Source organism: Tenrec ecaudatus, chromosome 5 (assembly GCF_050624435.1).
Source record: "Tenrec ecaudatus isolate mTenEca1 chromosome 5, mTenEca1.hap1, whole genome shotgun sequence".
Lineage (NCBI taxonomy): Eukaryota > Metazoa > Chordata > Mammalia > Afrosoricida > Tenrecidae > Tenrec > Tenrec ecaudatus.
Genome location: NC_134534.1, coordinates 125,755,724 through 125,781,647, shown reverse-complemented (window position 1 = coordinate 125,781,647; position 25,924 = coordinate 125,755,724). Strand labels below are relative to the sequence as shown.

The window sequence follows — 25,924 nt, the reverse complement described above, 5'->3', positions numbered from 1 at the left end:
TGCCCCATCATGTTTTTAAGGCTGTGACTTTTCAGAAGCAGATCAGTCTCCAGGTCTCTCTTCTGAGGTACCTCTGGATTTTCTACAGGACACTCTGGTATCACATGCCATTGTTTCCAAGGACAATGTATTTTCTACCTTTGGGAATTTAAAATGATCATTTTTAAAGAATCCTGATTAATTCTTTCTAATAATGTTGTTATAAGAAAATAATATTTGGCTTAAAATTCTAAGGTCCCCACCCCACCCCAAATGAAAAATAAAAAGCAAAACCCATATGTTTATATAAATTGGGGGCAGGAGTAGTGGTGTCTATCTGTCGGCAGTGCTTAAACTCAAAGTTTAAGAACATTGATATAAAAAGTCTGAAGTATGTACTATGTAAATTCCTTTGGTTCATCGGGTAAAGATTAAGGCATTTCAGATTCACCTAAAAGGATTTACTGTTTTCTTTTTCATAATTGTATTTGTATTTTACCGATAATGAGTAGAAATTTAAAAATACAGGGTTGAAAAACACATGCATAATTACTGCATTTCATGAAAGCAATTTTTGTATTCAATTAATTTTCCAGGAAATAAAAATTAGGACTATCACCACAGGGCATTTACAATAAACAAAACTATGAGTAGAGAGCTTGACAGAGGTTGGGCATTCAAGATGGCCGAAGTTGATCCTCTTGCATCCATACCTGTTAAAGAGGAAAACATCTCATCACTCTGGAATGCACTAACACAAGGAACCACAGCCTCTTACATAGCAAAACCGCATCACAACATAAGCCTCACCTGGTGACTCCTGTCATTGACCAGTGCAGCAGCTAGGATATTACAGTATATTATCATATAGCAGGGGAGCTATTTAAAAGTTAACAGAAAAAAAGATCATTGTCTTTTTATTCCAGTTTTTCCATGAACTTTTCCTGTCCCCTCTTACTTATGCATAGCTTAGCATCTAAAAAAATTGATGGGTTGAACTTTTCTTAAACTATGCTTTGCTCATCTAATGTCATTTAACTTTAATTAAAATTGGGGGAAAAAAACAAGTTAATCATTTTGAAAAACAATAGTACTCTACCACACATCATTTTGAGATAATTTAACGGTTTAATTATAGAATGTGTTCATTGATGAGTTAGAAGTATCAGCATTGTGTGTGTGTGTGTGTGTGTGTGTGTGTGCATTGATGAAAGAGTTTGGAGATACAATATGCATTTACATATTTTTGCATTTCTACATAATTTATTGTCCACAATATAAAACATCATATTTATTTTTTTAAATCAATAAAAGCTTTGTTTTCATAAGGAGGCCTTGTTCAGTGCTGGCTTTTGCAAGCTCAGCAAGACTGCAGATGAAAAGGTTACTCTTGACTCAGCAGTCTCAAAATACAAAACCGTGTCTGTCCTTGCATAGCCAGGGATCCTATTCCTCTTAACAGTGCCGCTGTGCCTATATTGTAACTTTACCTCTGCACTGCACGCTTCTAGGAACAAGAGAACATGTCTTAACTTAAAATTGAAAAAAAAACCAAACAAACCCAAATCTTATGCTTATTCCTGGGTTTTCTCTACTGAATTACATGCCGTTTTAGAAATGTCTTTGTTATGCCTCAGTTCAGTAGCCCTTGTTTTCTTCTTTCTGTGTAGTTTGTGTTCATCTATTCCAGGCTGTATGATTGCTGGCAAAGACAACCCCCTTCTTTGTCCTGAGCTGATAATGATGTCAGTTATTTTCATGCCTCTGCCCCACAATTTACCTGTGCCTGTCCAGTACTATAGCTCAGGCCAACGTCAGTGAAAAGGAAATGAGAACAGCGCTGTTCGTGTCATTAAAAAATAGAGACTAGAATATGAACACAAAACCCCTCTCAAGGATTTAGCTTGATACCTGAAAGCTCCAGATGTGGAATTGAAAAAAGAAGATATAATTTCTTCTCCCACTATTCCTGATAAAACACATCGCACCAGATTTTCCTGTTACTCTAGAATGTATGTAAAATAGATTTCACTTGCATTTTGAAAGGAAAGGTTTATGCAAAATTCCTTGGATCTGAAACTCAGAATTTCAAATATATATCTTTTGTTTTGGCAAGCATAGATGATTTATGACTTTAACAACATTCATTTAATTTTTCTGGTTTTAATGGAACTGATGAGAATCATCTGTAATTTATGGGAGGTTATGTTAATTAAGGTGCTGTGTGAACTTCACTGGCTCTGGATATTCAAAGCTTTGGCAGCAAAGACCTAGTCATATCCTATGATGTGATCTAATACAATACAATCACTTCCATAATGACAACTGGTATGACCAGTCAATCAATCAAAAGTAAGTTTACTCAGGGGGCTAGCCTGCTTTCAATAGAAATGGGTGCTTGATTGCTTTATGATGTGTATCAATCCTGCATCCAGCTCATCTTCTGACACCTGGTTCATTGAACTTGAGACAGAGGCTTGCTGTATTGCCTGTTGGCCCTGGGAGTCATTAGCAGCCTATCATCTTACCTGTCATCCTTGGACTCTGAAGCCAGGAATGTGCCTTCTGACTTGTCACAGATACATAGGGAAAGAGGAGACTCCAGCCTGATAGCTGACCCACACACTTGGAACTTTTCAATCTCTACCACGGTGTGAGCCACTTATTTGATATAAACATCTATAGACCTAACTACCTATCATCTGCCTATCTCTAACTGCTTTTGTTTCTCTACACAACAAACAATGAAACAGAGGCAAATAATTATATGATTAAAGGGCTTAGAATCAGTTGGTGGGTTCAATATTGTCTTGGACGAATGTTTTAGAAAATCCATTTTATAGTAATATTTAGGCACAGCTCAGAATGAGAAAAAAATTCTAGTTGGCAAAGTTTTGCTCAATATTTTTGAGATCTTTTCCTCCTATTTCTCTCCCTATTTTATATCATTCTGAAAGAGTTCCATTTGGCTTGTCTCACTTCTCAAAAGCCTTCTCAAGCATCTAGGCATAAAGTGGGAGAAAGGAAAGGATGGAGGGACACTGGTTTATTCTGATTGACATACTGACAGAAAAAAAAGTTCATGAGACTGATGTTGTCCATATGAAAATAGCAACTTCATCCAACTTACTGGTTATTCTTGGAATCCTGATCTGTTCACTACTGGTCCCATCCCCTCCTTCTGTCGTGGCCTTAACTTCAATAATGTAGTCCTCTTTAATGGGCAGCAAAAGTTCAGCTGTAGTTTTATTCGTGTTCAATACTTGGACATCATGTTGACTGCTAGTCCTATAGAAAACCTACAATTCGTGAACAAATTATTACTGATTACTTACTTATTATATTACTCAGTTCTATTTTATTGATAAAATGTACCCCTCTGAAATAACCTTTACTTATTTTGTATTTCTATGCTGAAAATGACCTCTGGTAGCAATGTGAATCAGGTGTTAAGGTGTTGCCCCAAGGGTTGGTGGTTCAAGCCCATCAATGAAGCAGTTTGCTTCTGTACAGATGTACAGTCTCAGAAACCCTATACAGCATCACTATGAGCAGACATATATTCAAAGGAAGTAGATTTGGGTGTTCCCACCAGAATATAAGCTCCTTTCATAGTCCAGCCCATAGGTGTTTAACTAGTGTTAGCATAAGTAGAATCAGGTTGTCAGATTCAAGGATTTGAACAAGAAACAATTTTTACAGAAGAGTTCTGCTGGAGCTTTTGTGGAGCTGGAAATAGAGGGCATGGCCATACCCTAGGGACCCTGAACTGCAGCCAAGGAATTAGGGCCTTTACTTGTTTTTATTAAGTGGTATATTGGTGAGCATTAAAAGTAACAATACTGATAAAGTTAATGAAAAATTTAAAGCACGTTGTACCCAAGCCCCCACCTTAGCAGAATAGCTCCACTTACTATTTAATAAATCATTTAATCGGGAAAAAGAACTATGATAACACTTAGAAAAATCCGGTGATCCCCAGTTTTTCCTGGAAAGCAGTAGGGAAAGTCGCACTGCAAACGAGGCTGCTTACTTTATATCCCGTGACCGCGGATTCGTTCTCCATTGCCTTCACCTGCTCCCAACGGAGCACCACTTTAGTTTCCGTCGCATTCCAGACAACATTTCCCGGGGGCTGGCTGGGAGCTTGAAATTCAAAACGAAGAATTAAAGAAGTTTGAGCATGGACTTTCCATGGAAGCAGATAAATGACAGACTGGCAGCAATCGAGTACCTCCTCGATTTCTCAGGGAACAGAGACAGAAATAGGAAAAAATAGCTGAGTAGTTAAATTCGATTTAATGCCTTTAAAGTAATTAATGCTTTCTATAAAGGCATTTCAATTATGTTGTGAGATAATTTATTTTTACCACATAGATGGCGTTCTTTAGGGAAATCATGTTGCTAGCATAGACAGGGAAATTCTTTTATTCACCACCAGGGGGCGCTTGGTAATGGGCCAAGACCAGCAGGCGCCATGAACTACTAGGGTAGGTACAGATACAGATGTAAGGGAAATTGTCAAATGAGCAGATTAAAGCTGCAAGAAATGAAGTGTGGATGATTCTTAAGCCGGTCTTGTCGGTGAGATGGGCAAAATGTGAGGCAATCAAAAATAAGGATTACTTAGATTGATTCTAATGAAATAATAGCTTCACATGTAAAAATACTACAGCTGAGAGAAGGTATTTTAAAGTCTTCGTTTTGCCAAGTTTGAATCAATGTCAGAAAAAAATAAGGCAAAACACTAAAAAGTTCATGAGAATTGCATTAGAAAACTAATGAAATTCTCTGAGGTTTGTATGCTTGGATTCATAGTTCAGTTCTTTCTCGTGGGCACGAGGTCACAGGCTCACACTCCTGGGACAACCCCCTTTGTCAACAGCAACACGGGGCTCTGTCAATCAAAAATAGCATAATATTATTCGTCTGGCAATAGCATGCTCACGGGTCAAAACAGGCTCGAAAGATGTGGTGCTTGTGAATTTAAGCATACAGTGTGATTTGGTTGACTGAATTTCTAATGGAGAAATAACATAAAAGATTGGCTGTCTGGAGAACGTTCTAAACATCATTGATTCAGACCATGTAGGAAAGACGGCTGGAATTACAGCTGGGAAGAGCTCTCAGATGCATGTGTGCAACTGATGACACCAAACAAAATTGTATTCCCTGCAGATTCTTTTGTTTAATGTCTGCTCTCATGATTATTTATTTTATGTGGCCTATAAAATCTTGTGATTCAGTGTGAACAGCGAGTTTAAGTCAGCTACGAGCTATTCAGGCTGCATAGTTTTGATAACAAAAAATATATATAATGCTCATTTCTTATTGTTGAAATACTCTATTGGCTCAATCAAAAATTAGGACTATGTAATTGATAAACTGTGACAAATTCTGTGACTCCTGTGACCTAGCAGCACTATAAAGGACAGGTCCACACTGATGAAATACAGACGACATACTTCTGCAGGCTCTGCCTCTGCCTGTCCTACCAGTGAGGTATGCCTGCAAACTACAGAAAACTTTTGGGTGACTCGCCTGTTCCAACACCAGCCCACATAGGAAGCCCCTGCGATAGACACATTGGGGTGTTGTCGTAACACTAGTTTCAACATACAGCAGTTAAATGAATTCACCTTGATTTGAAAAACCCTTTAAAAGACAAAAATAATACTCTGAAAATGAAAAAGAACCCAAAAAACCCACCAAAACCCAAAAGATTTATGGTAGGTTCCATCATTCTTGTTTTGAGTCACATTCGTGATTCCTGAGTGTCAGGTACTCATGGACCATTTTCATCATTTTGGCTAGTTAAGGATAAAATTAACCAGATATTTGAAAAATGGAAGAACCATTTTTAGACTTGAAACCAATAATAATCATGCAGTAATGAGCTTATTATCATTAGGGGCTCTAATAGTATTAAAATAATGAAGAATGAGTAAAATTGAAAAAACTAGTTGCAAACCACGAAATCATCATACTTACCATCATTTGTAGGAATAATACAATATGACAAATTCTGGACAAGATAAATTCTCCTTCCATCTTCAAAATTCTATTACACACAACTAATGCTTATTAAACATCTGTAGTGTGGTTGGTATTATATTAAATGTGTTTATGTAATTTATTCAATCCTCATTAAATTGTATTACAATAATGCCCATGTCGGCACATGATAATCTGGGCCCACATAGGATTATTAAAAAAAATTCTGGATAAAATACACAACTAGTAAGGGGCATTATGTATATACATACATACAAAGAAACAAACCAATAAACCAAACTCGATGCCATCGAGTCGATGCTGACTCACAGAGACCCTATAGGGCAGGTAGAACTGCTCCTGTGGGTTTCTGAGATGCAACTCTTCACAGTGGTAGAAAGCCTCAACCTTCTCCCTGCTGGTGGCTCTGCCTAACTCACAAAACAATTCCCATATTATATTTTACTCATCATCTGTGAAGACGTCCCAGTGACACATGTCATTTGCAAACAGAAGCTTGAAACGCCACTGAAAACCATGTTGTGCCTATTCTTGTCCCTCTGCTATGAGACCATGTGTTAGTCTGGGTTGACAAGAGAAGCAAATTCACAGACACTCATATGTGTATAAGAAAGAGTTTTATATAAAAGAGCAATTGAATATGGAGAAAACATCCCCGTCCAATCCAGATCAAGACCACAAGTCTCCACATGGCTCTTCCAGCTCCAAGACTCTGGCTCCATCAGCATAGCTCCATGTGGCTTGTCAATAGGAATGTCTCGCAGGGAGACCAAGCAGAGCGTGTGAATGTATCTGGCCTCCGATGAGCTATTTACTTCCGTGGTGCCTCCAAATGAGGTTATCAAGCTGCAACTGGATTGACAGGCTAGACTCCACTCCTTCACAAGTTGCCAGGAGACTGTGTAACTGCCACAGATCACCCCTTGTCAAATTGACATCCTTACACAACTTTTAAGCCATATATAATTTTTAAACAAAACAATAATAAAATCAAATCTGTACCTAATAGGATAAAACTAAATTGCATATAATTCAATATGTGCCAACCTTATTTAAACATAATATTGTATAAGTGAAGAGAACAAAAATATTCTATACCTAACAATTGCAATTAAGTGAACACCTACGCCACAATCTTAAAAGCCTATATATCTTTCCCCCACCTAAGAATATTTGTAAGCCAGCCACTTCATGCCTTTATCTGCCCAATTTTGGGTATCCATTTTCTATACTGCCCGCTTACATCAACCCACTGCTCTGAGGAGACAATCATATTCTATCATGTGAAGAATCTTCATTCCAGTTGGAACCTTGTGAGTCTGTATCCGAAAGCAAAGTCACATCAGGACAGGCTGTCCATAAAGTCAGTAGCAATATGCACCAGTTCACAGGCTCAAAAATCTTTTCTTCATCTGGTCAGGTTCTGGTCGACTCAGTGTAGGCTGCCTCACTTAGCCTCACCAGCGTGCCCATTGGTAGCTTCACGGTAGACCATGGGCCCCATCACAAATGATCAACAATCCTACCCCCTCAGGCTAGGTCATGAACTTCAGACCAGTCAACCTGCTCTCGTCTTCTCCTCCAGTTCCCGTAAACCAGGTCCATGGGTGTCAGTGGCCAGACTCAACCCATCTCTCTTTTGCTGCTTTTCTACCACTTCTACTCAACAAGTGGATCCAGGTGGTCACCTAGCAAGCATTTCAGGCTGCCACAGGCTCCTTTTAATGTTTAGTCCTATAGAAGGGTTTTCTTCATGGTTCCAGATCTTTTCCAGGTTCTGACAAAATCCACTAGTTCAACCTTAAAAAATCCAAAGTTATTCTTTTTTCATTAATCTTTCAACTCCCTAGGCAAGTCTGCTCACCTTTGAATGCCTTGAGCACTCAAGACACTGGGCGGGACTTATCTTTTCAGAGCCTTCTTTGCAGGAGTGTCCTAAACCCATTTATGACTCAAATTTTAATGGCTGAATACAAACTCTATATTTATACTTCCCAATAATAATTTCTACCAATCCTTATATCAACAATCAGAATAAATCAGTATAAACAAAGTAGAATCAGATCCTAAACTAAATTCTTGAAACAGTCAAATTCAATCCTTAGCTAACTTATCTTAATCCTTATCTAAACTATTCTGTTGATACAAAATATGGCTTTAAGTCTTTGAAGTAATCCTGTACCAGACTTTCTGTCAGCCATTTTGACCTTCTGTCAACCAGTTTCATGAAGCAGCAGGGTCTTTGAGAAATTCAAATGGCGATTTTGCCACCTGAGCTCAAAATATACATTAATTACATTCATTTTCACCATTTCAAACAGGAATAACCAAAGACAGCAACCAAGTTTAACTTCCCATGCTCTTGCCAGAAAACAACCTACCACGAGGCAAAGTTCAAACAAGCTTCCACTCTCCATCTTCGTGGTTGGTTTCTCTAGTGCCCCACTCCCAAGGTACCATAAAGTGTATGTCTGGGCTGTCTAGCGAGTCAAATTCATAGATACTCATATGTGTATAAGAAGGAATTTTATGTAAAAGAACAGTTTAATAGTGAGGAAAACAACCCAGCCCAGGTCAGATCAAGACTGCAAGTCTGATATTAAATGCCCATATGTCTGATACAGTCTGTAAATTCCTCTTCAGATTCATGCAATGCATGCAATGACGCTGAGTGCAGGAAGATACAAGCCAGTGGGTGGAAAGTCTTGTGGATCCAGTGGTGGTGGAAGCATCTTAGCACTCCAGCTTCTCCAGCTCTAAGGCTCTGGCTGCTGTCAGCATAGCACCATGTGGCTTGTCAACAGGAATGTCTTGCAGGGAGACCAAGCAGAAAGTGTGAGAGTATCTGACTTCCAGTGAGCTTTTTGACCTCTGTGGTGCCTCCAATTGAGGCCAGCAAGCTGCATCCTGATTGACAGGCTAGACTCCACTCTTTTACTAGTTGACAGGAGATTATGTAACTGTCACAGACCAGAATGTCCCAGGGAAATTCTGCTCCTTCAGTGTGCAGTGAAGATGGCATGCATTAGATCTGAGTCTGACTCATGATGGACAAGTGGTATGAATGAGAATAAACATTTGTAGCTTCCAGTCCCAGAAGTATGTTGGTCTGGGCTAGCCAAATCTGATTGATGTAGCTCCTATACATGCGTCTAAACTGCCTTGGTGCAGTCTTGTAAATGCAAGGTGGAAAGCATTGAAGTGGCTTTGCTCAGGGTACAATTGATAGCATATTTCCTATGCCTTTTAAAATCTTATCTTTCTTTTTCTATTCTGTGTTGAAGCACAACTCAGGACTGGTGGACTGAGTTCTAAACTTTATTAAATTTAACATTTTTCTGGTCCTCATTAATTTCCCCCCTAAAAAATCATGAACAACTTTCCTATTCTATAGAGATTTTTTTAAAGATCATTTTATTGGGGGAGGGGGCTCTTACAGCTTTTGTAACAACCCATACATTGATTGTATCAAGCATATTTGTACATATGTTGCCATCATTATTTTCTAAACATTTACATTCCATTTGAGCCCTTTGTATCAATTCCCCATTTTATGCTCCCTCTTCTCCTCCCATCCTGTGACCCCTTGATAAATTATAAACTATTATTATTATTTTCATATCTTACGCCAACTGCTGTTTCCTTTCTCCTACGGTTTCTTCTTTCCCCCTTCTTCCAAACTTTCCCCTACCCTCCTAGTATGTCTACTCCAATTTCTGTTTCTGAAGGGTTTATCTGTCCTGGATTCTGTGTGTCCTGATAGTTGGAGTGGGGTGGGGTGAGGAAGCCTCAAGGAAACAGAGGAATATTGTGTGTTTCAAAGTGCTATATATCATCCTGGTTGACTCATCCCTTCCTTTCTAGCACAAACCTCAAATCTTCTTTGGATTTGAGTGTCGGAATCTTCAAACATTCTTCAGACATTTGCCTGCAGACATTCCTGTAACGCTGTTGATTGGATGAAGCTGGGGATACAAGGTATGTCTACTAATGGAAAATGCAAAATACATGCACAAACATTGACATGTTTTTGAAAAATTATGACATGGTGAAATGGTTGTGTTATCCAGGAAATTATATCTATAGTATAACATCTATTGTGTAAGCAAAGCATTCTATAGAACAAAAGTTTGGACAGAAGAAAATAAATATAAAAGCTGTTATTGGGCTGATTTTTGGTAATCTTGAAAACTGAGTTTATTGAATAGCCTATGACTACCAATGAGTTAACAAATCATTGTTAAAATAACTATACCCAGATTATTTCTTGGAAATGGGGATGATGGAGCCTGTAACATTGCAGGGAAAGACCAATTGCTGGAAAAGGACATCATGTTTGGGAAAGTAGAAGAATCATGAAAATGTGAGAAACCCTTAATGAGCTGAATTAACAGAAAAGTCACAACAACAGACCAAGCCCTACCCACCAGCAGGAAGAAGGCATCTGACCAGGCACTTTCCTTTGATATCTTATTGGAGGGACGAGCTGGACCTGGCTTGATGACAACTAACATAGGGTGGTTTTTGTTTTCTTCTTTTCCCTCAAATGCCCCAGGATGAATAGGTCTTCCTTCTTATAATAAAAAGTACACGTTGCGGAAATAAATAATATTATCATCCAGAGTTTTCAATGGTGATGGCTCCATAGCGGTGCCAGTGAAACTGCCATTTAGTTTCAAAATTGGAATTTTGAAAAGATACACTTTCTGTGATTAATTATACAACATTCAATGTTTGCCAACTCCTTTTCTTCAGCCACTTGATGGTGGTGAGATGACTTACATGCTAAGTGGTCGATAATTCCAGTAGCTAGGGGGCTGCACTGGGACGTCACTTGAGATGAACACAATCAGCATTTGTAAGTAAATTGCTAAAGGCATGTGGCACTGGTAGCCATTGTGACTGGAAACCATTTTCTTCCACATAATGAAATCTATTTGTCTCAGAATCATCGATACTATTACACATTGTTATAGATTAAATCGCATCCCACAAAAATATGTTGCAATCCTAACCCCTTTATCTGTGGTTCTCAGCTCTTATTGGGATGGGTTTCTTCCCTTTTTACAATGATGAGTGTAGGGTGTGCCTCAAACCTAATGACTTGAGGCCTAAGAAGTAAAGGTTCTGCAGAAAGAAGCACCACGTGATAACATCCAGTGAACCGAGGAAAGCTTGGAGAGGCATGAATCTTCCCAGGAGTTCACAGAAGGGCTCAGTGATTGTCCACAACAACAGCGGGCCTTTAATATACTCTGATCTTAATATCAGCAAAGGCATTAGACTGTGTGGATCATAACAAACTATGAACAGCTTTGAGAAGAATGTGATGTCCAATACCTCTATGGAACTTGTACATGGATCAAGAGACTACTTCGAACAAAGTAACAAGCAAGCTTCCTGTTATCTAGTCAATTCTGACTCGTAGTGACCCTCAAGGCAAGGACAGAGCCACCACGGTGGGTCTCTGAGACCGTGACTCTTTATGGTAGATGTGAGCATGCTTTAAAAAATGGGAAAAGTGTGCATCAGGACCATATTTTCTCACACACTTATTCAAACATATGCTGAGAAAATCATCAGAGAAGTTGGATTATATAAAGAGGAAACCAGAATTGGGATTAGTTAATAAAATCTCTCTTACTGAAAGAGAGCACACAAGGACCGGAATCACTTGCTGATGAAGGGCAAGGATTGCTGCCTTCGGCATGATTAAAACTCAGTCTCAGAAAATCACACTCCGCACAACTCGACTGATAGGACACATGATAAGCAGAGAAAATATTGAAGTTGTCAAGGATTTAGTCTTGATCGGATTCGCAAAAGGTGCACATGGAAACAGCACTGCATTTTGTAAGTCTGTTGAATATGACTCGTTATAGTGTTGAGAAGGCAGGATGTTACTTTGAGGACTTGGGTGCACCTGACCAAGCCATGGTATTTTCAGCTGCCTCATATACATGTGAAAGCTGGACCATGAATAAAGAAGCCTGAAGCAGAACAAATGCATTTGAATTATGGTGCTCGCAAAGAACAAGCAAATTTGTCTTCGACGATGTTCCATCACGATTCTCCTTCAAGGTAAGCTTGTGTTTTCAGGAGAGACCAGACTTGGAAGAGACACCATAGTTGGTAAAAACAGGAAAGCCCTCAAGAAGATGGATTGACTTCCTAGCTTCAACAAAGGGCTCAAACATAAGAACGATTTTCAGGATGGTGCAGGGCCAGATGGTGTTTCATTCTGTTGTGCATGGGGTTGCTATGGGTTAAAACCGACTCTATACCAACCTAATAACAACAATTATCCTAACATCACAAAGTGTGAGAAGGTTTGGGACTGTGAACAGGAAAGCATATATTGCTAGCATTAGAAATGGGGAAGTGCTTAATTTTTATTCTACTTATTAGTAATAACAGCAGCAGAATTTAACTCACTACTTTTTTACACTATTTATGGCCATGATACTGACTCTCTATTACTGAAATTGAAAATTAGTTCTCATTTTCTTTTATAACTGATGCACATCAAACTACTAAGTTAATTAAAAAATGAATTGATGCATATTAGAATAGGTGGTCTACAAGAATGGCAAGAAATTGAGAAGGAGGATCATGTAATATTTGGGGAACCCAGCCTTAACTGTACTCTGAACCACAGCTATGAGTAGAAGATGACACAATTAAATTGTATATAAGAGAACTTCAGTGGAGAGCAAATGCTTTGAGAATGATTGGGGCAGGGAATGTATGGATGAGCTTTATACAATTGATGTATGTGTATGTATGGATTGTGATAAGAGTTCTATGAGTCCCTAATAAAATGTAAAAAAAGAAAAAAAAAGAGAACTTCAAACTGCCAAATTATGTGCTTGAAGCAGGAATATTCATTTCATCAGAAAATTTTGACACATTCATATTCTTTTAGTGCGTGTCCTATGCATATTTAATTTTTTACTTCGGGAACACATAACTAAATGCTTTTCTTAAATCCAGGCAACTGATTCTGGCCCAAACTTCAAGAAAGAACATGTCATTTTGAAAATAAAAAACATAGTAGAAAACTGATGGTACCATTTATTGTACTATTTTATCACGTTGATACACATGTAGAATTAATTAGTGAAAGCATAAAAATAAGATTCCATTCTTTCGTGGGATGACCTGGACATATTTCTCAGCAAGGCTAATCAATTTTTTCTGTGTTATCTATAATGCTTGTTTCAGGAACGGCCATTATCCTGAGATGAGCCAATAAAAATTCTACTTGGCCTAGATTGGAAAAATCAGGACAGGCTTGCACACTTTTTCCTGAGTATTTTCTCGATGGAAAACAAGCCTTGGGTGGAGATATAAAGATTGCTATATTGACTAGGAGACTTTTTAAAAGAATGATGCCCCAGTGTAGCAGATCCAAGATGAGAAAGAATTATGGTTTCTTCAGCTAAGATGTATTGGGCCCAAACTATGTTCACCCAGACTCTGCACACAGAACTCTGGGATGAGAACAATGCTCAAAGCTAGCAAAGTTCCTGCCCCCAACAAGCTGATATGTCAGTCGGGCACAGAGGAGAACAACCAACCAAATAAATAATATGTTCACAATAGCTATAGTATGTTTGGTGTGCCCCAGGATAAAGCAGGGAAGGAGGTCCTTAGGAGATGAGGGGCTAGAATTGTAACATGGTAGCCAGGAGGACCCGAGGTCACAGGTGAGTTAAGATCTGAAAGAGATGGGGAAGCATGTCGTGTGGATCTGTAGGAAGGGCCTCTTAGGGGAAAGAAAGTCCATGTTGAGGCACTGATTGAAAGAGGAATCAGCAAGGTGGAGAATAGTAGGGAATGAACTGTAGCAGGAACTAGAGGATGGGTTGCGTGAGGCCCCGCCTGGCATTTTAAGTATTTGGATGTATCTGGTGTGGGATGAGAAGCCAGGAAGAACTCATGAGCAGAGTCATGACAATTCACTTCACACACACACAGATCTAAAGAAAACAAGGGTAGAAAAGGGTTGAACAGTGAGGGGCCATTGTATAAGCCACGTATTGTTTGACTTCTATTTTGGTACATCTTTGAAAAATTATTTTTAGCACAAAATCTAAAATGTAACAAATATAATCTTATAATAAAGGAAACATTAATTTTCTGTATGGATTTACCACCACCTGTAAGAAACAGATCAGAATGCAGACTCCAGTTAACAGGAAACAACAGGTGAACTTTTGGAGAGCTTATATTTAGTCATTGGCATTCCAATCAAATTATATAGTTCCATGACAAAAGGAGACCTGTCTATCACTGACCACCTTATTCACTGATTGTGCACAAAGCAAAATAAACACTAGCATTAAGCAACTCATGAAAATTCTAATAATATTGTAAAATATGCGCTCTAAGACTAAGCTTGACGTGGGCAAAATGTCCCATTATTCTTCTTTGCCTTGGACTGAACTCTCAACCCCTGGCAATTCTGAGCGTAAAGAGAAATGTGACCTTTTCAGATACACATCTCCAGGCTTATTTCCTAAGACACCTCTGGGGGAGTTGAGATGCTAACCTTTCAGCTAGTAGTTCAGTTTTTAAAAGTTTGAGCTGCCCAGGGACTCCTATTTGATATCAAGAAAGTTACAAAATCCCTACCTGCCTGAGTTTACTTGTCTCTGAAGTAAGGACGCTGACAACTTTCACATTGTGGTGTTGGTGGGAGAGTCAAGAATCAAGAAGTATCAGTGTACTTGGAGTGTGCCCAGTATTGGCTGTCATTATCATTGCTATTATAATGATTGTTATGTGCAAATTCCTACTTCAGATTGTGTATTGACATGCAACTTCAAAAACTTTCCTAGAGTTTTTACTTCTTTTAAAAAGTTAATTGCATTTGTTGTACATTATGATGACATTTATATTGATTTATAATCAGTCTCTTCCATTGCCTTTCCAATTCACGTAAGTTCCTCACTGATACCACCATGATATCACACTCCTTTACAATTATAATTTCCTGGTGTGTAATCACATCAATTATTAAGTCAGAGGAAAGAGCCAGATAAACTTGTCTGCATATAATTTTGCAATCAGAATTTTTGACTGATGCTGTGATTTGAATACATAAATAATGATGTATATTTAAACCTTACTAATTTAGAATTGTTAGTGTGAAGACCAAACATGTTTAATGATGATACGTTTTAAAAACAAAATATTTTCAGTTTAAGTATTTCCAAACTCAGGGATGTTCGGTTTACCCGCAACCATGGGCTAAGAATAAGGGCTGCACCCAGTTCCCTTGTAGTCACTTAACCATAATGTTGAGTTGTCACGTTAGTCGACCACTTGCAAATCATTCTTTAAAAATATTTAAATTCTTGCTTTTTGCTAAAGGTAATGCCCATATTATATGAGTAGGTTGGAAGCCAAACTTATTATTTATAGATAATACAAAGATATACATATAAGATTTCCCCAAATAAACTAATATTCTAAGCAACAGAATTTGGTTTTATATGGGTTTCAATGATCAACAATGCTTGTCAATGATCATCACAATGATGTAAATAAACAGAGTTGGTTCATTTTTCCCAAATGGAGTTTTTAACGAAAAGTGAACGGGAGGACAGAGAGCCATTAAGAGAAGAGAACTTGGCATTGGGATGGGGAGCGGTAGAATAAGGGTGGTGGTGTTGAGTGGTTTGAATCGCTGACTAGAGAGTTGATGGTCTCACCCAATCCAAATTTAAAAATCCACTAAATACATAAATAAAATGTACCTTTTTGTTAATGAAATTAGCAATCTACCTCAAAAGTTTCAACATAAATGGATGCATTGTGAAAAAAGTAGCAGTGTCATACAAAGCATAGATCTATAGTATAAATTTAAATATCTGTGAGAGACTAGAAAAATTCAAAAAATTACTTATTTCAGACTAATTTAAACCCATGCCATGCACAGTTCATAATTGGAAGTTGGTAATTTACGTGTGAATGCCTAGCTACCTACAACTCAGCATCAACAATAACACTGACACCTCTGGTTAGATATCTTTTTTTAAGTATCAATATAGTCAACTGGGCCACCATCTTCTGCTGAAAACCATAGCAAAATAGAGGGGAATAAAATAAGTATTGCTTTTATGGCCACCACTGTGGCTTACTATTTATATTTATTGACTGCACTGATCACTAATGACCAAAGACTATTGGAATTGTGGGAGGAACTCAAGAGCATCCGCCATGCAGAAAGTAAAAGGTCATTATAACCACAGGAAAGAAAAGACGATAATGGATGTCAACTTTACAACTTGTTCTCGAGGGAGAGAAGCTAAAACAGCTGTCTAAAGTGTAGTTCAAGAGGACGAAGTAAAGTTTGACGATGACTGACCTGGAGGTAAAGTACCAAAAGGAGAAGCCAAACCCAAACAGAACAAGACCTTTGGTGTTTCTATAGCTGAAAGAATTACAGAAAAATCCGAATTTGAATGATAACATTGGGCAAAATATGAAATAACAGGAATATACAGAGTCAAGTATACAAAAATAATTGATTAATATTCAACTATTTAAAAAATAATTTTATTGGGGGCTTGTACAATTCCCATCACAATCCATCCATCCATCCATTGTGAGAAGCCCATATGTACATTTGTTGCCATCATCACTCTCAAAACACTTGCCTTCTACTTGAACCCCCAATATTGGCTGCTCACATTTTCCCCTCCCTCCCCACTCCCTGCTACCTCATGAACCCTTCACAGTTCATAAACTATCCCCGCCCTCTTCCCTGCTGTCCATCCCCCAGGAAGGAGGCCATTATTCGATTCTCCACCTCTACCCCATACTCCCTCTACCCTCCAGGTATCACCACTCTCACCACTGGTCCTGAAGGAGTCATCTGTCCTGGATTCCCTGTGTTTCCAGTTGCTATCTATACCAATGGATATCCTCTGGTCTAGCCAGATTTTTGAGGTAGAATTGGGATCATGGGGGGGGGGGGCGGCGAGCATTTAAGAACTAGAGGAAAGTTATATATTTCATCGTTGCCACCCTGCACCCTGACTGGCTCATCTCCTCCCCACAACCTTCAGTAAGGGGGTACCCAGTTGCCTACTGGTGGACTTTGAGTCTCTACTCTGCACTCACCTACATTTACAATGATATGATTTTTTGTTCTTTGATGCTTGATACCTGATCCCTTCGACAGCTCGTGGTCACACAGGCTGGTGTGCTTCTTCTATGTGGGCTTTGTTGCTTCTGAGCTAGATGGCTGCTTGTTTATCTTTAAGCCTTTAAGACTCCAGACTCTGTATCTTTTGATAGCCGGGCACCATTAGCTTTCTTTACCACCTTTGTTTATGCACACAGTTGTCTTCAGTAATCATATCAGGAAGGTCGGCACACACTGATATGATTTTTAGTTCTTTGATGTCTGATAACTGGTCCCTTCTACACCTCATGGTCAGACAGGTTGGTGTGCTTTTTGCACGTGGGTTTTGATTCTTCTCAGCTAGATGGCCGCTTGTTTATCTTCAAGCCTTTAAGACTGCAGACACTATATCTTTTGATAGCCAGGCACCATCAGCTTTCTTCACCATATTTGCTCATGCACATATTTTTCTTCGGCAATCGTGTCGGGAAGGTGAATGTTCAACTATTTTAAAAGACAGCCTATAGTAAAGAAATTATGGTATCACATGAAGAAGTGCAAGCTGCACTGAAGGTACTGGCAAATAAAAAGGCTACAAGAATTAACAGAATATCAACTGAAAAATGTCTACACTTTGACATAGGACTGGAAGAATACATTCATGAGCACCAAGACATTTGGAAGCCAGCATCCTGGTCAAACTGACTGGCAGAAATCCACAGATCTTTCTTTCCAAATAAAGGTGTCCAACAGATTTTTTGATTCCTTGGGGCTATGGTCTGCTTAAGACAAAAACTACACCCCCACCAAAGCCATTCCTCTGTGTATAAGAGCCAACTTTGACACAGAGAGAAAGCCCATGCCCATGAGAAGAGCACATTCCAGGTCTCTGTCTGAAGAGGAAGAGGCAACAGAGACTGTGGCACAGAGATTATGGGACAGAGCAAAGGAGCCAGGCAGAGATCAGGCACAGAGGCAAAGAAACATGAGCTAGATAGAGAAGCAGTTCTGAAACTATGAATGTGTGAGGCATACTGTGAAACTCCCTGGTTCGTGGAGACTGGCCAAAGGACCACATGACTGAGAGACTGAGGACCAAAGAGAGACTTGGCAATTGGCGGAGGAGAGGTGCTGCTATGGACCAATGACCATATCCTTACTGTTTACTGATCTTGACTTGTGTTAACCTCTCAATTTCACTGTTCAACCCTCATACTTGTGAATGTTGTCTGCGAGTTCTGGGTAGACATGGCAACAAATGATCAGACCCAGCATAGAAGCAGAGTGCTATTGATGGGAGGAGGGTGGAAGATCAAGGCACGCCTGACTCCTACCTTGAAGCAATAGGAAAGTCAAAGAGATAAAGCACAACCCCCTTTCTCATGATGCCAGGCTGTTTTTGCACGGCATCATCTGGATCTTGCCTGAAAAGAGCCGAGAACTCCTAATATATGTTTATTTGTGTTACATTAACTTTATAAAAGCATTCAACTTTGTTCAATAAACTATAGGTAACATTGTGAAGAATGGGAATTATAAAACATAGTTTTGCTAAGATGGAAGCTGTACATAAACCAAGATGTTTTAATCTGTGGTGTTGACAAAGATTACTACACTGTGGGCTGCCAAAATAATGAACAAACCAATCTTAGATTAGATAGAGCTAGAATATTCCTGAGAAGTTAGAAAGCCATGATTTCAGCATGCTTACTTTTGACATGTCAGTGGGAACGATTAGTTGTTTAAACAGGACACCATGTTTATTAAAGTGGTGGGGCAATTAGAACAGAGGAGACCCTCATAGAAATGGATTGAACAATAGCCTCAACAATGGACTCAGACATACCAACGATCCTGGAGATCCTGGAGCACAAGGCCTGGAAACACATTTTTTTCCTGCTATGTAAGGTCACCATGAGTTAACGCCAACTGGATGGCAACTAAAAGCACAACACCAATGCTCATCTCAGTGCTAAGAAAGGTAGATTGGATTGGGCACTCCACACATTCATTTTCATCTGAGGTCTCTACCGCGATATGTATGGACATCCTGGAAACAGGTGTGGGAGTCAGAGTTGACAAACTTTTGGAGTTAAAGCGATTACCAATCAGTGGGATTATTGGTGTGGATGCACCCTTTATAGTGGCGAGGAGGGCTGTCATTATGAATGTTATCTAGTGGGCCTGCGATCTGAAACACCAGCATGTACATACGCGTTTTCTTGGTTGTTGTGTTCACCGTGGCACTAAAGGGCCCCATGCCAGCACTGTTGTAAGCCCGGACAGCTGTGTAATAGACCAGGTTGCTCTTCAGGCCGTGGAGTCTGGCTGACGTCTCATTTCCTGACACTTTCACTTTGCTGGACGACTCTCCCTCCTCTCCATTGGTATGCCAGTACCGCACCTGGGAGACAGGGACACAGACATGGAAAATGTGGACAAGATGCTGCCATTCACAAGATGTTATTTTTTGAAACGTACATTTATTTTCTAGTCGAGTCAGCAAATATTTAGTGAGAATCCTAACCTAGGACCTTGATAGCAAAGGATGCACCAAGAAACCAATTCCCTCCTATAATTAAAGAGCAATCTAATCACAATTAAGATGTCAATGGATCCTCAGCCTCAGAGTCATAGAGGAAATGAAGACTAGTGGGGACTTCGTCTGGGCAGTCAGGTTCCATGGGAATAAAGAAGCTCCTCCTGAGTTCTGGTCCCTAGGTACGGTAACTGAATAGTTAACAAACTTGGCTGCTCCCATAATCTTAGTGATTCAGCAGTTTGTGTCCACCTTGAGGTGCCTCTGAAGAAGGCTTGTGGTACAGTAGTGAAAAGACACAGATGGGACTCTACCACCTGTTGGTCAGTTTGTTGTCCTGTGGTAGTTGGTGTGTTGCCCTGATGCTGGAGGCTGCCACTGGAATTTCAGATGCCAGTAGGTTCACCCAAAGGGAACAAGTTTCAGCAGAGCTTCCAGGTCAATAACAGACTACCGAGAAGGGACAGGTTGTCCACTTCTGAGGATTTCTCCAAGGAAACCCTCATGAAAACGCTTTGTTGCCCAGAGGGTCTTTATGAGTCAGAACCAACTCAACAGCACCTAACAACAACAACAACAACAACAACAGGAGACAGATAATAAGCCAGGAAAACATGACTCAGATAAATTCAAAGAGACTGAGTACTAAAGGATTATAACTGAGAGAATTAATGAAAGTCACACACTAAAAGTGTGATCTCAGATCCCTATCCATCCAGCCCAAGCTCAGCTCCAGAATGCTGGCACACATGTTTTAACTTCCTTGGAAAATGGCCATTCCTTCTGTGAAGTAGGTGACTGAGAAACAAAATCAATGAAACCCACTGCCACTGAAAAGTCTCTAACTCATGACCTTGCATAAGGTTTCTCAGGCTTTACATCCCTACTGGACGGTATAGCTTCATTTTCCCCCACTAGAGTGGCCGATGGTTTGAACTGCTGGCTTTAGGGAAAACAGTCCAACACTAAGCCGACAGCACCATGGAGGAGCCTTAGAAAGGTCCATCCAAAAGTTAACTTGTCATTTGCTTGTCCTTCAGGGATAACTAAGAGTTAACAAGCCTACCAGCGAACTCAGAGCTGCTACAAAGTGAAGACAATTAAACATTCATTCTTAAGTATCAATACATATTAAAATATATCATGCATATGTAATTATTCAGATCTAGGGAAAATCATCCAGTTGCTCTTTTATATAAACCTCTTTCTTATACACATGAGTCTCCCTGGACTTGTTTCTCTAGTCTACCCGGACTACCAATATACTTAAATAAAGTTGTTTGGTTTTTTTCCCCTCCAGATATTGTTCTTGGCAATATTTGGACTGGTAAAATACTAGGAACATTTGTGTCCAATTTCATCATTACACTAACGTTTAAAGTAGTTTATTAAACAGCCCTACTTAAAGGCATGAATAACACATGCCTATAATCAGAACAAATAAATGCAACTGTCTATAAAATCATGATCGAAACCTACTTTTCTTCCAAGTGGGTGAACTCAAACCTCTAGCCCTCTGGTTAGCAGCCACAAGATGAACAATCTTTCCAAATCAGTCTGTGTTTTCATCCTCATTTAGACATGCTAAAAGTCTGAGATGTCTGAAGGCCAAAAATACCTTATCTCCCCACTTTCCTCCTAGATTATATGGGCACAACTTTCTTCAAAACAAATTCTCCTTCCCTCCCTCGATATATCTCTCATTTTTCCCATCCTAAAAGGCAGACTTATGGTTCAAGACCTAGGCGCTCTTTCTAAGATTCTTGTGCAGGATAAATAGAGATGTTATAGAAGCCTTAAACTTTGAGCAATTAAAAGAACAGAAGGGGATCGTCAGCATGTCTCCACATTCCCAGAGGCACAGAAAGGAGGAGCCTGCTGTCAGGTGAAAGCGACCAGCGAGCGCTGCTGCTGGAACACAAGACGAGGCTTGGCTAGAGGACGAGAAAGTCGGTGCAATGGGACCCACAACACGCTGTGGGAAAGAAGGAAGCATTGCTGTAGAATGTCATGCCAAGAGTCGAAGGGCTCACGGAAGTTCTGCATTTGCCATATCTGTTCATACCAACATTCCCACCCTATTTACAGAGTTCAAACTAATATTTATGCAGGTCCTGGAATAGCAAAATCTTTGAAAACAACACAAAACTCTTTCTGTAAGGACAGTTCACATAAGATAAGGTGTCAGACTCAACAAAGAAATGAGAAGATGGAGATGCTGGTTCCCCTATTGGTTGTGTTCTGCATTGCAATGGGAAAATAATTTACTACATGTAAATTTAGATCATATAACCGGGAGTCGGAGAGGAAGGCTGGAGTCAGTGCCAAAAGAACAAACCCTGGAAAAGAGTACATGTATAGCCCAAAGAACACAAACATATAATTTAAAAGACACATATCATCTAAAACTATGAGCATAAAACACACAAGGACTTTGTTATAAAAGAGATCATCAGATAAGATAAAAAAACAAACAAGCTAGCTGCAACATATGGATCTAAAATGCATTTCAAAATAACCATATTAACACTAAAACAGAAGAGAGAAGCAAATTCAACATCTAACCCAACATCTTCAACAATTAAAACAAGAGAAATGGAATAAGCCTTCAATCACCAGGAAAGAAGGAATGATCTAGATTGCTGTGATTTGGTGCTAGGGCGTTGGCTCTGACTCACTGCGACCTTCTGCACAACATGACCCTGTGCCACCCTCACAATTGTGATGCATTTTCTCCTCATAAGATTAGAGCAGAAATAAGTAGACAAAAAAAACCAAACAACTCCAGCCCAAATCAAAAGAAAAAGTTAGCAATCTAAGTTCTTTTCTTGAAAAGATGAACAAAATCAGCAAGTCACTAGTAATTTGAACAAAGGAAAAGAAAGATGATACAAATATCAAGAATAACAGATGAAAGAGGTGACATCTCAACAGAGTCAAATGAACATGTAAAAAGTAATAACATGTTGCTTTGTGTTCCAACAAATTTGAAACAAAGTTGCATGGGCAACTTTCTACCTACTGAAGTTAACACAGGCTCCAGTCATTAAAAACTTCAAAAACAAAACAAACAAGACACACACACACACACACACACACACACACACACACACACACACACACACACAGAGAGAGAGAGAGAGAAGCAGCTGAGTCACATGGCTTCAATAGGGAATTCTATTACGCATTCAGAGGAGAGATGACACTAATTCTATAGAAACTGTTCCAGAAAATAGAAAAGGACGGCAAACTCCCAAATAACTTTATAAAGGAAACATAGCCCTGATACAAAAACCAGGAACGACTCAAACAAAATAGAAAACCATAGACCAATATCCCTCTTGCAAAATACTGAATAGACTCCAACAATACATTAAAACAAGCAAACAAACAAACAACCCCCTGCCCCACCATGATCCAGTGGAATTCATACAGGCTATACAAAGTTGGTTCAACATTAGAAAAGCAATTAATGAAATCCATCACATAAAACAGAACAAAAGAGAAAAACCATGTGATCATATCAATGAACACAGAAAAGGCATTTTTTAATTTAATCATTTTATTGGAAGACTCTTACAAATCATGTAATGATCCATCATTCAATTGTATTAAGCACACTTGTACATATGTTGTCAACATTTCCAAAAATGTTTTCTTTCTACTTGAGCATGTGGTATCAGCTCCTATTTGACAATATCTAACAGCCATTCCTGATTAAAAAAAAAACCCTCAGCAAAAATAGAAAGGAAATTTTCAACACAATAAAGTATACAAAACCAACAGCCAATATCTTAATCAAAGGATAAAAACTAAAAGCATTCCCTTACGAATAGGAACTACACAAAGTAGAGGTTTAGCCAGAGCTATTAGACAACAAAAAGACAGCAACGGAATTCAGATTGGTAAAGAAGAAGAGGAACTGTCAATATCTAGCTAAAGGATTTCATACATGGAACATCCCAAAGAGTTGCCCAAAAGAGTTACTGGCAACCATTGAGAGACTCAGCGGTGAGACAGGATATAAGAGTAGCATACAAAAATCAACTGGACGCTAATGGAGAGAGCCATGAAAAATAAATCAAGAAAATGATACTATTTATACTAGCCACACAATAAAATGAAATACATAGGAATAAACCTTGCCAGAAAAACAGAAGACCTGCACAAAGAAAGCTACCGAACTTTGCTAACAGAAAACAAGAGAGACCCACATAAATGGAAGAATATTCCATTTTCATGGATAGGATGACTGAATATTGTAAAATTGTCAATACTACCCAAATTAATATACATATATACAACACAATTCCATTCTAGATTCCAATTTCATTTTTAAAGAAAAGAAAAATAACAACTTCATATGGAGTAGGAAAAGACCCAGAAAAATAAATAACTTCTCAAGAATAAGAACAGAGTAGGAGGCCTCTAACCTCCCCTCTTAAAACCTATTACAAAGTAGCTAAAACAGTCTGGTACTGGTATAATAATAAATACGTAGAGCAATGGAACAGAATAAAAAGGAAATAATTAACTACATCAACATACAATCAATATTGTACAAAGGACCCAAAAATCATTTATGGAAAATATTCACTTCAACAATTGGTGTTAGCAAAACTGGATGGAAATCACCTAAATAAATGCCCCTCAATAGAAGAGTGGATAGAAGTAGAAGTTTGTGGTCCACAAGAGGAAAAAAAGAAATCAATTATTTGGTTAAGAGTCAGCTATTGAGAGGCTGATCCATAGTTTAAACTGTTGAATATACAGGTGGATGTGGATGATCTGAAATAAACCCCCCTCCTAATTTACAGTTCAAGTTTTTTTAGTCACATACAATTATGTTAAAATTTTCATTATTTTAAAATTGAAAACATAATTTACAATACAAAAGTAGAAGAATAAGGAAAGGGATCAGGTATATAGTAAAAATAAACAAGTCCCAGATTAAATAATTCCAATCATTACAAAACAATTAAAAACAGTGGTAAAATTAAACTGAAGACTAGATGATGGAAGAAGTCCAACCAGAACATAGCATAGGGAAAAAAATTAAAATTACGAAAGTAAAGTCAAAAAGCATTGAGACTAAAAGGAAATATTCCAAACAGAGTTCCACAAAGAGATGTAGGGCAAGGCCGCATTAAGAGAGCAATGTGCAGAGCCCGGGGTGGGCGGGAGGACATACTCTAATCAACAAGCAAGGTGGTCCCCGGAGGCAGCCCTGTGGAGGGGCACGCCTGCGGGGAAGGCCTGTCTGTTAGGGGGATCACCGTCCCTCTAGCACTCAGAGCAGGGTCGTCTGCCCATACTGAAGATTCGATAAAAATGAGTGAATGACTTGAATAAATGCAATTTTTAATTGCCTTTAAAATGTGGGAATCTTCCCAACACAGAGATCCCCCAAACTAGCTAAATCCTAGTATTCCATCTACTCACTTCTGTGAGTCCCTGCGTGGTCTCGACCTACTCAGTGGCTGACCAAAAGGTTGGAGTTCCATCCTGACGTACATGGAGTCACCAGGAATTTGGAACTGACTCCCTGGCAGCTAATTTGTGTTTCTTAATCAGACCCTGAAATTCCAATTTCCTGATAACGCTAGCGGGGTTTGTAAAACAGAAATAAACTTGATATCATCATAATTTAAAATGCTATCTCTATGTTCTGCAAGTAATTTGGTTATTCCAAAGATGAATGTTCCTGCTATGTGAGACGTGCTTAATAACATGTCATCAGATATTTCACGTAAACTTGAAATGTAGTTTATAAAAATAAGGTTTTAAAAACTGGCATATTTGATGTATTAAACACAAGAAGAAAGGGTGAGATATTATTTTTTATGGAATAAAGTAATTATATTTATACTTAAATTTTTTTAGGAAAACAAATATTTCAACTTGGGTGATTAGACAAGATAGATTTAAATAAACAATAAGCAGGTAAAATGTATCCAAAACTCTGTTAGGAACATAAATTATGATCTGTACTTTTACTCTTCTCTGTTTTCAGTTCTAGAAGGCTGATCTGTATTAATTACAACATTGGGGTTCCCAAGGTCCTTTGGCTATCCATTTAATTTTAGCCAATAGGAAGTAGGAATGAGGTGGGTGAGAAGAAATAACCACTGCCATCAAATCTTACAATGACCCTATTTAGGGTTTCTAGGTGTTAAGTCTCTATTGGAGCAGACAAGCTCATCTTTCTCTTTCAGAGATATTGGTGGATTTGAACCTGTGACCTTGGAGTTATC

General features: G+C 38.8%; 1 protein-coding gene across 1 annotated transcript in view; it reads right to left on the bottom strand.

Moving 5' to 3' along the window:
* Nucleotides 1–594: 594 nt before the first annotated feature.
* Nucleotides 595–25,924, bottom strand: part of CNTN3 (contactin 3) — a 379,845-nt gene continuing 354,515 nt past the window's right edge. Inside the window, exons 19-22 of the mRNA XM_075550729.1 lie at nucleotides 19,346–19,535; nucleotides 4,013–4,125; nucleotides 3,110–3,278; nucleotides 595–692 (exon numbers count right to left, since the gene is read on the bottom strand). Of these exons, the coding sequence (XP_075406844.1) occupies nucleotides 595–692; nucleotides 3,110–3,278; nucleotides 4,013–4,125; nucleotides 19,346–19,535 (570 nt within the window). The remainder of the gene's footprint in view (nucleotides 693–3,109; nucleotides 3,279–4,012; nucleotides 4,126–19,345; nucleotides 19,536–25,924) is intronic.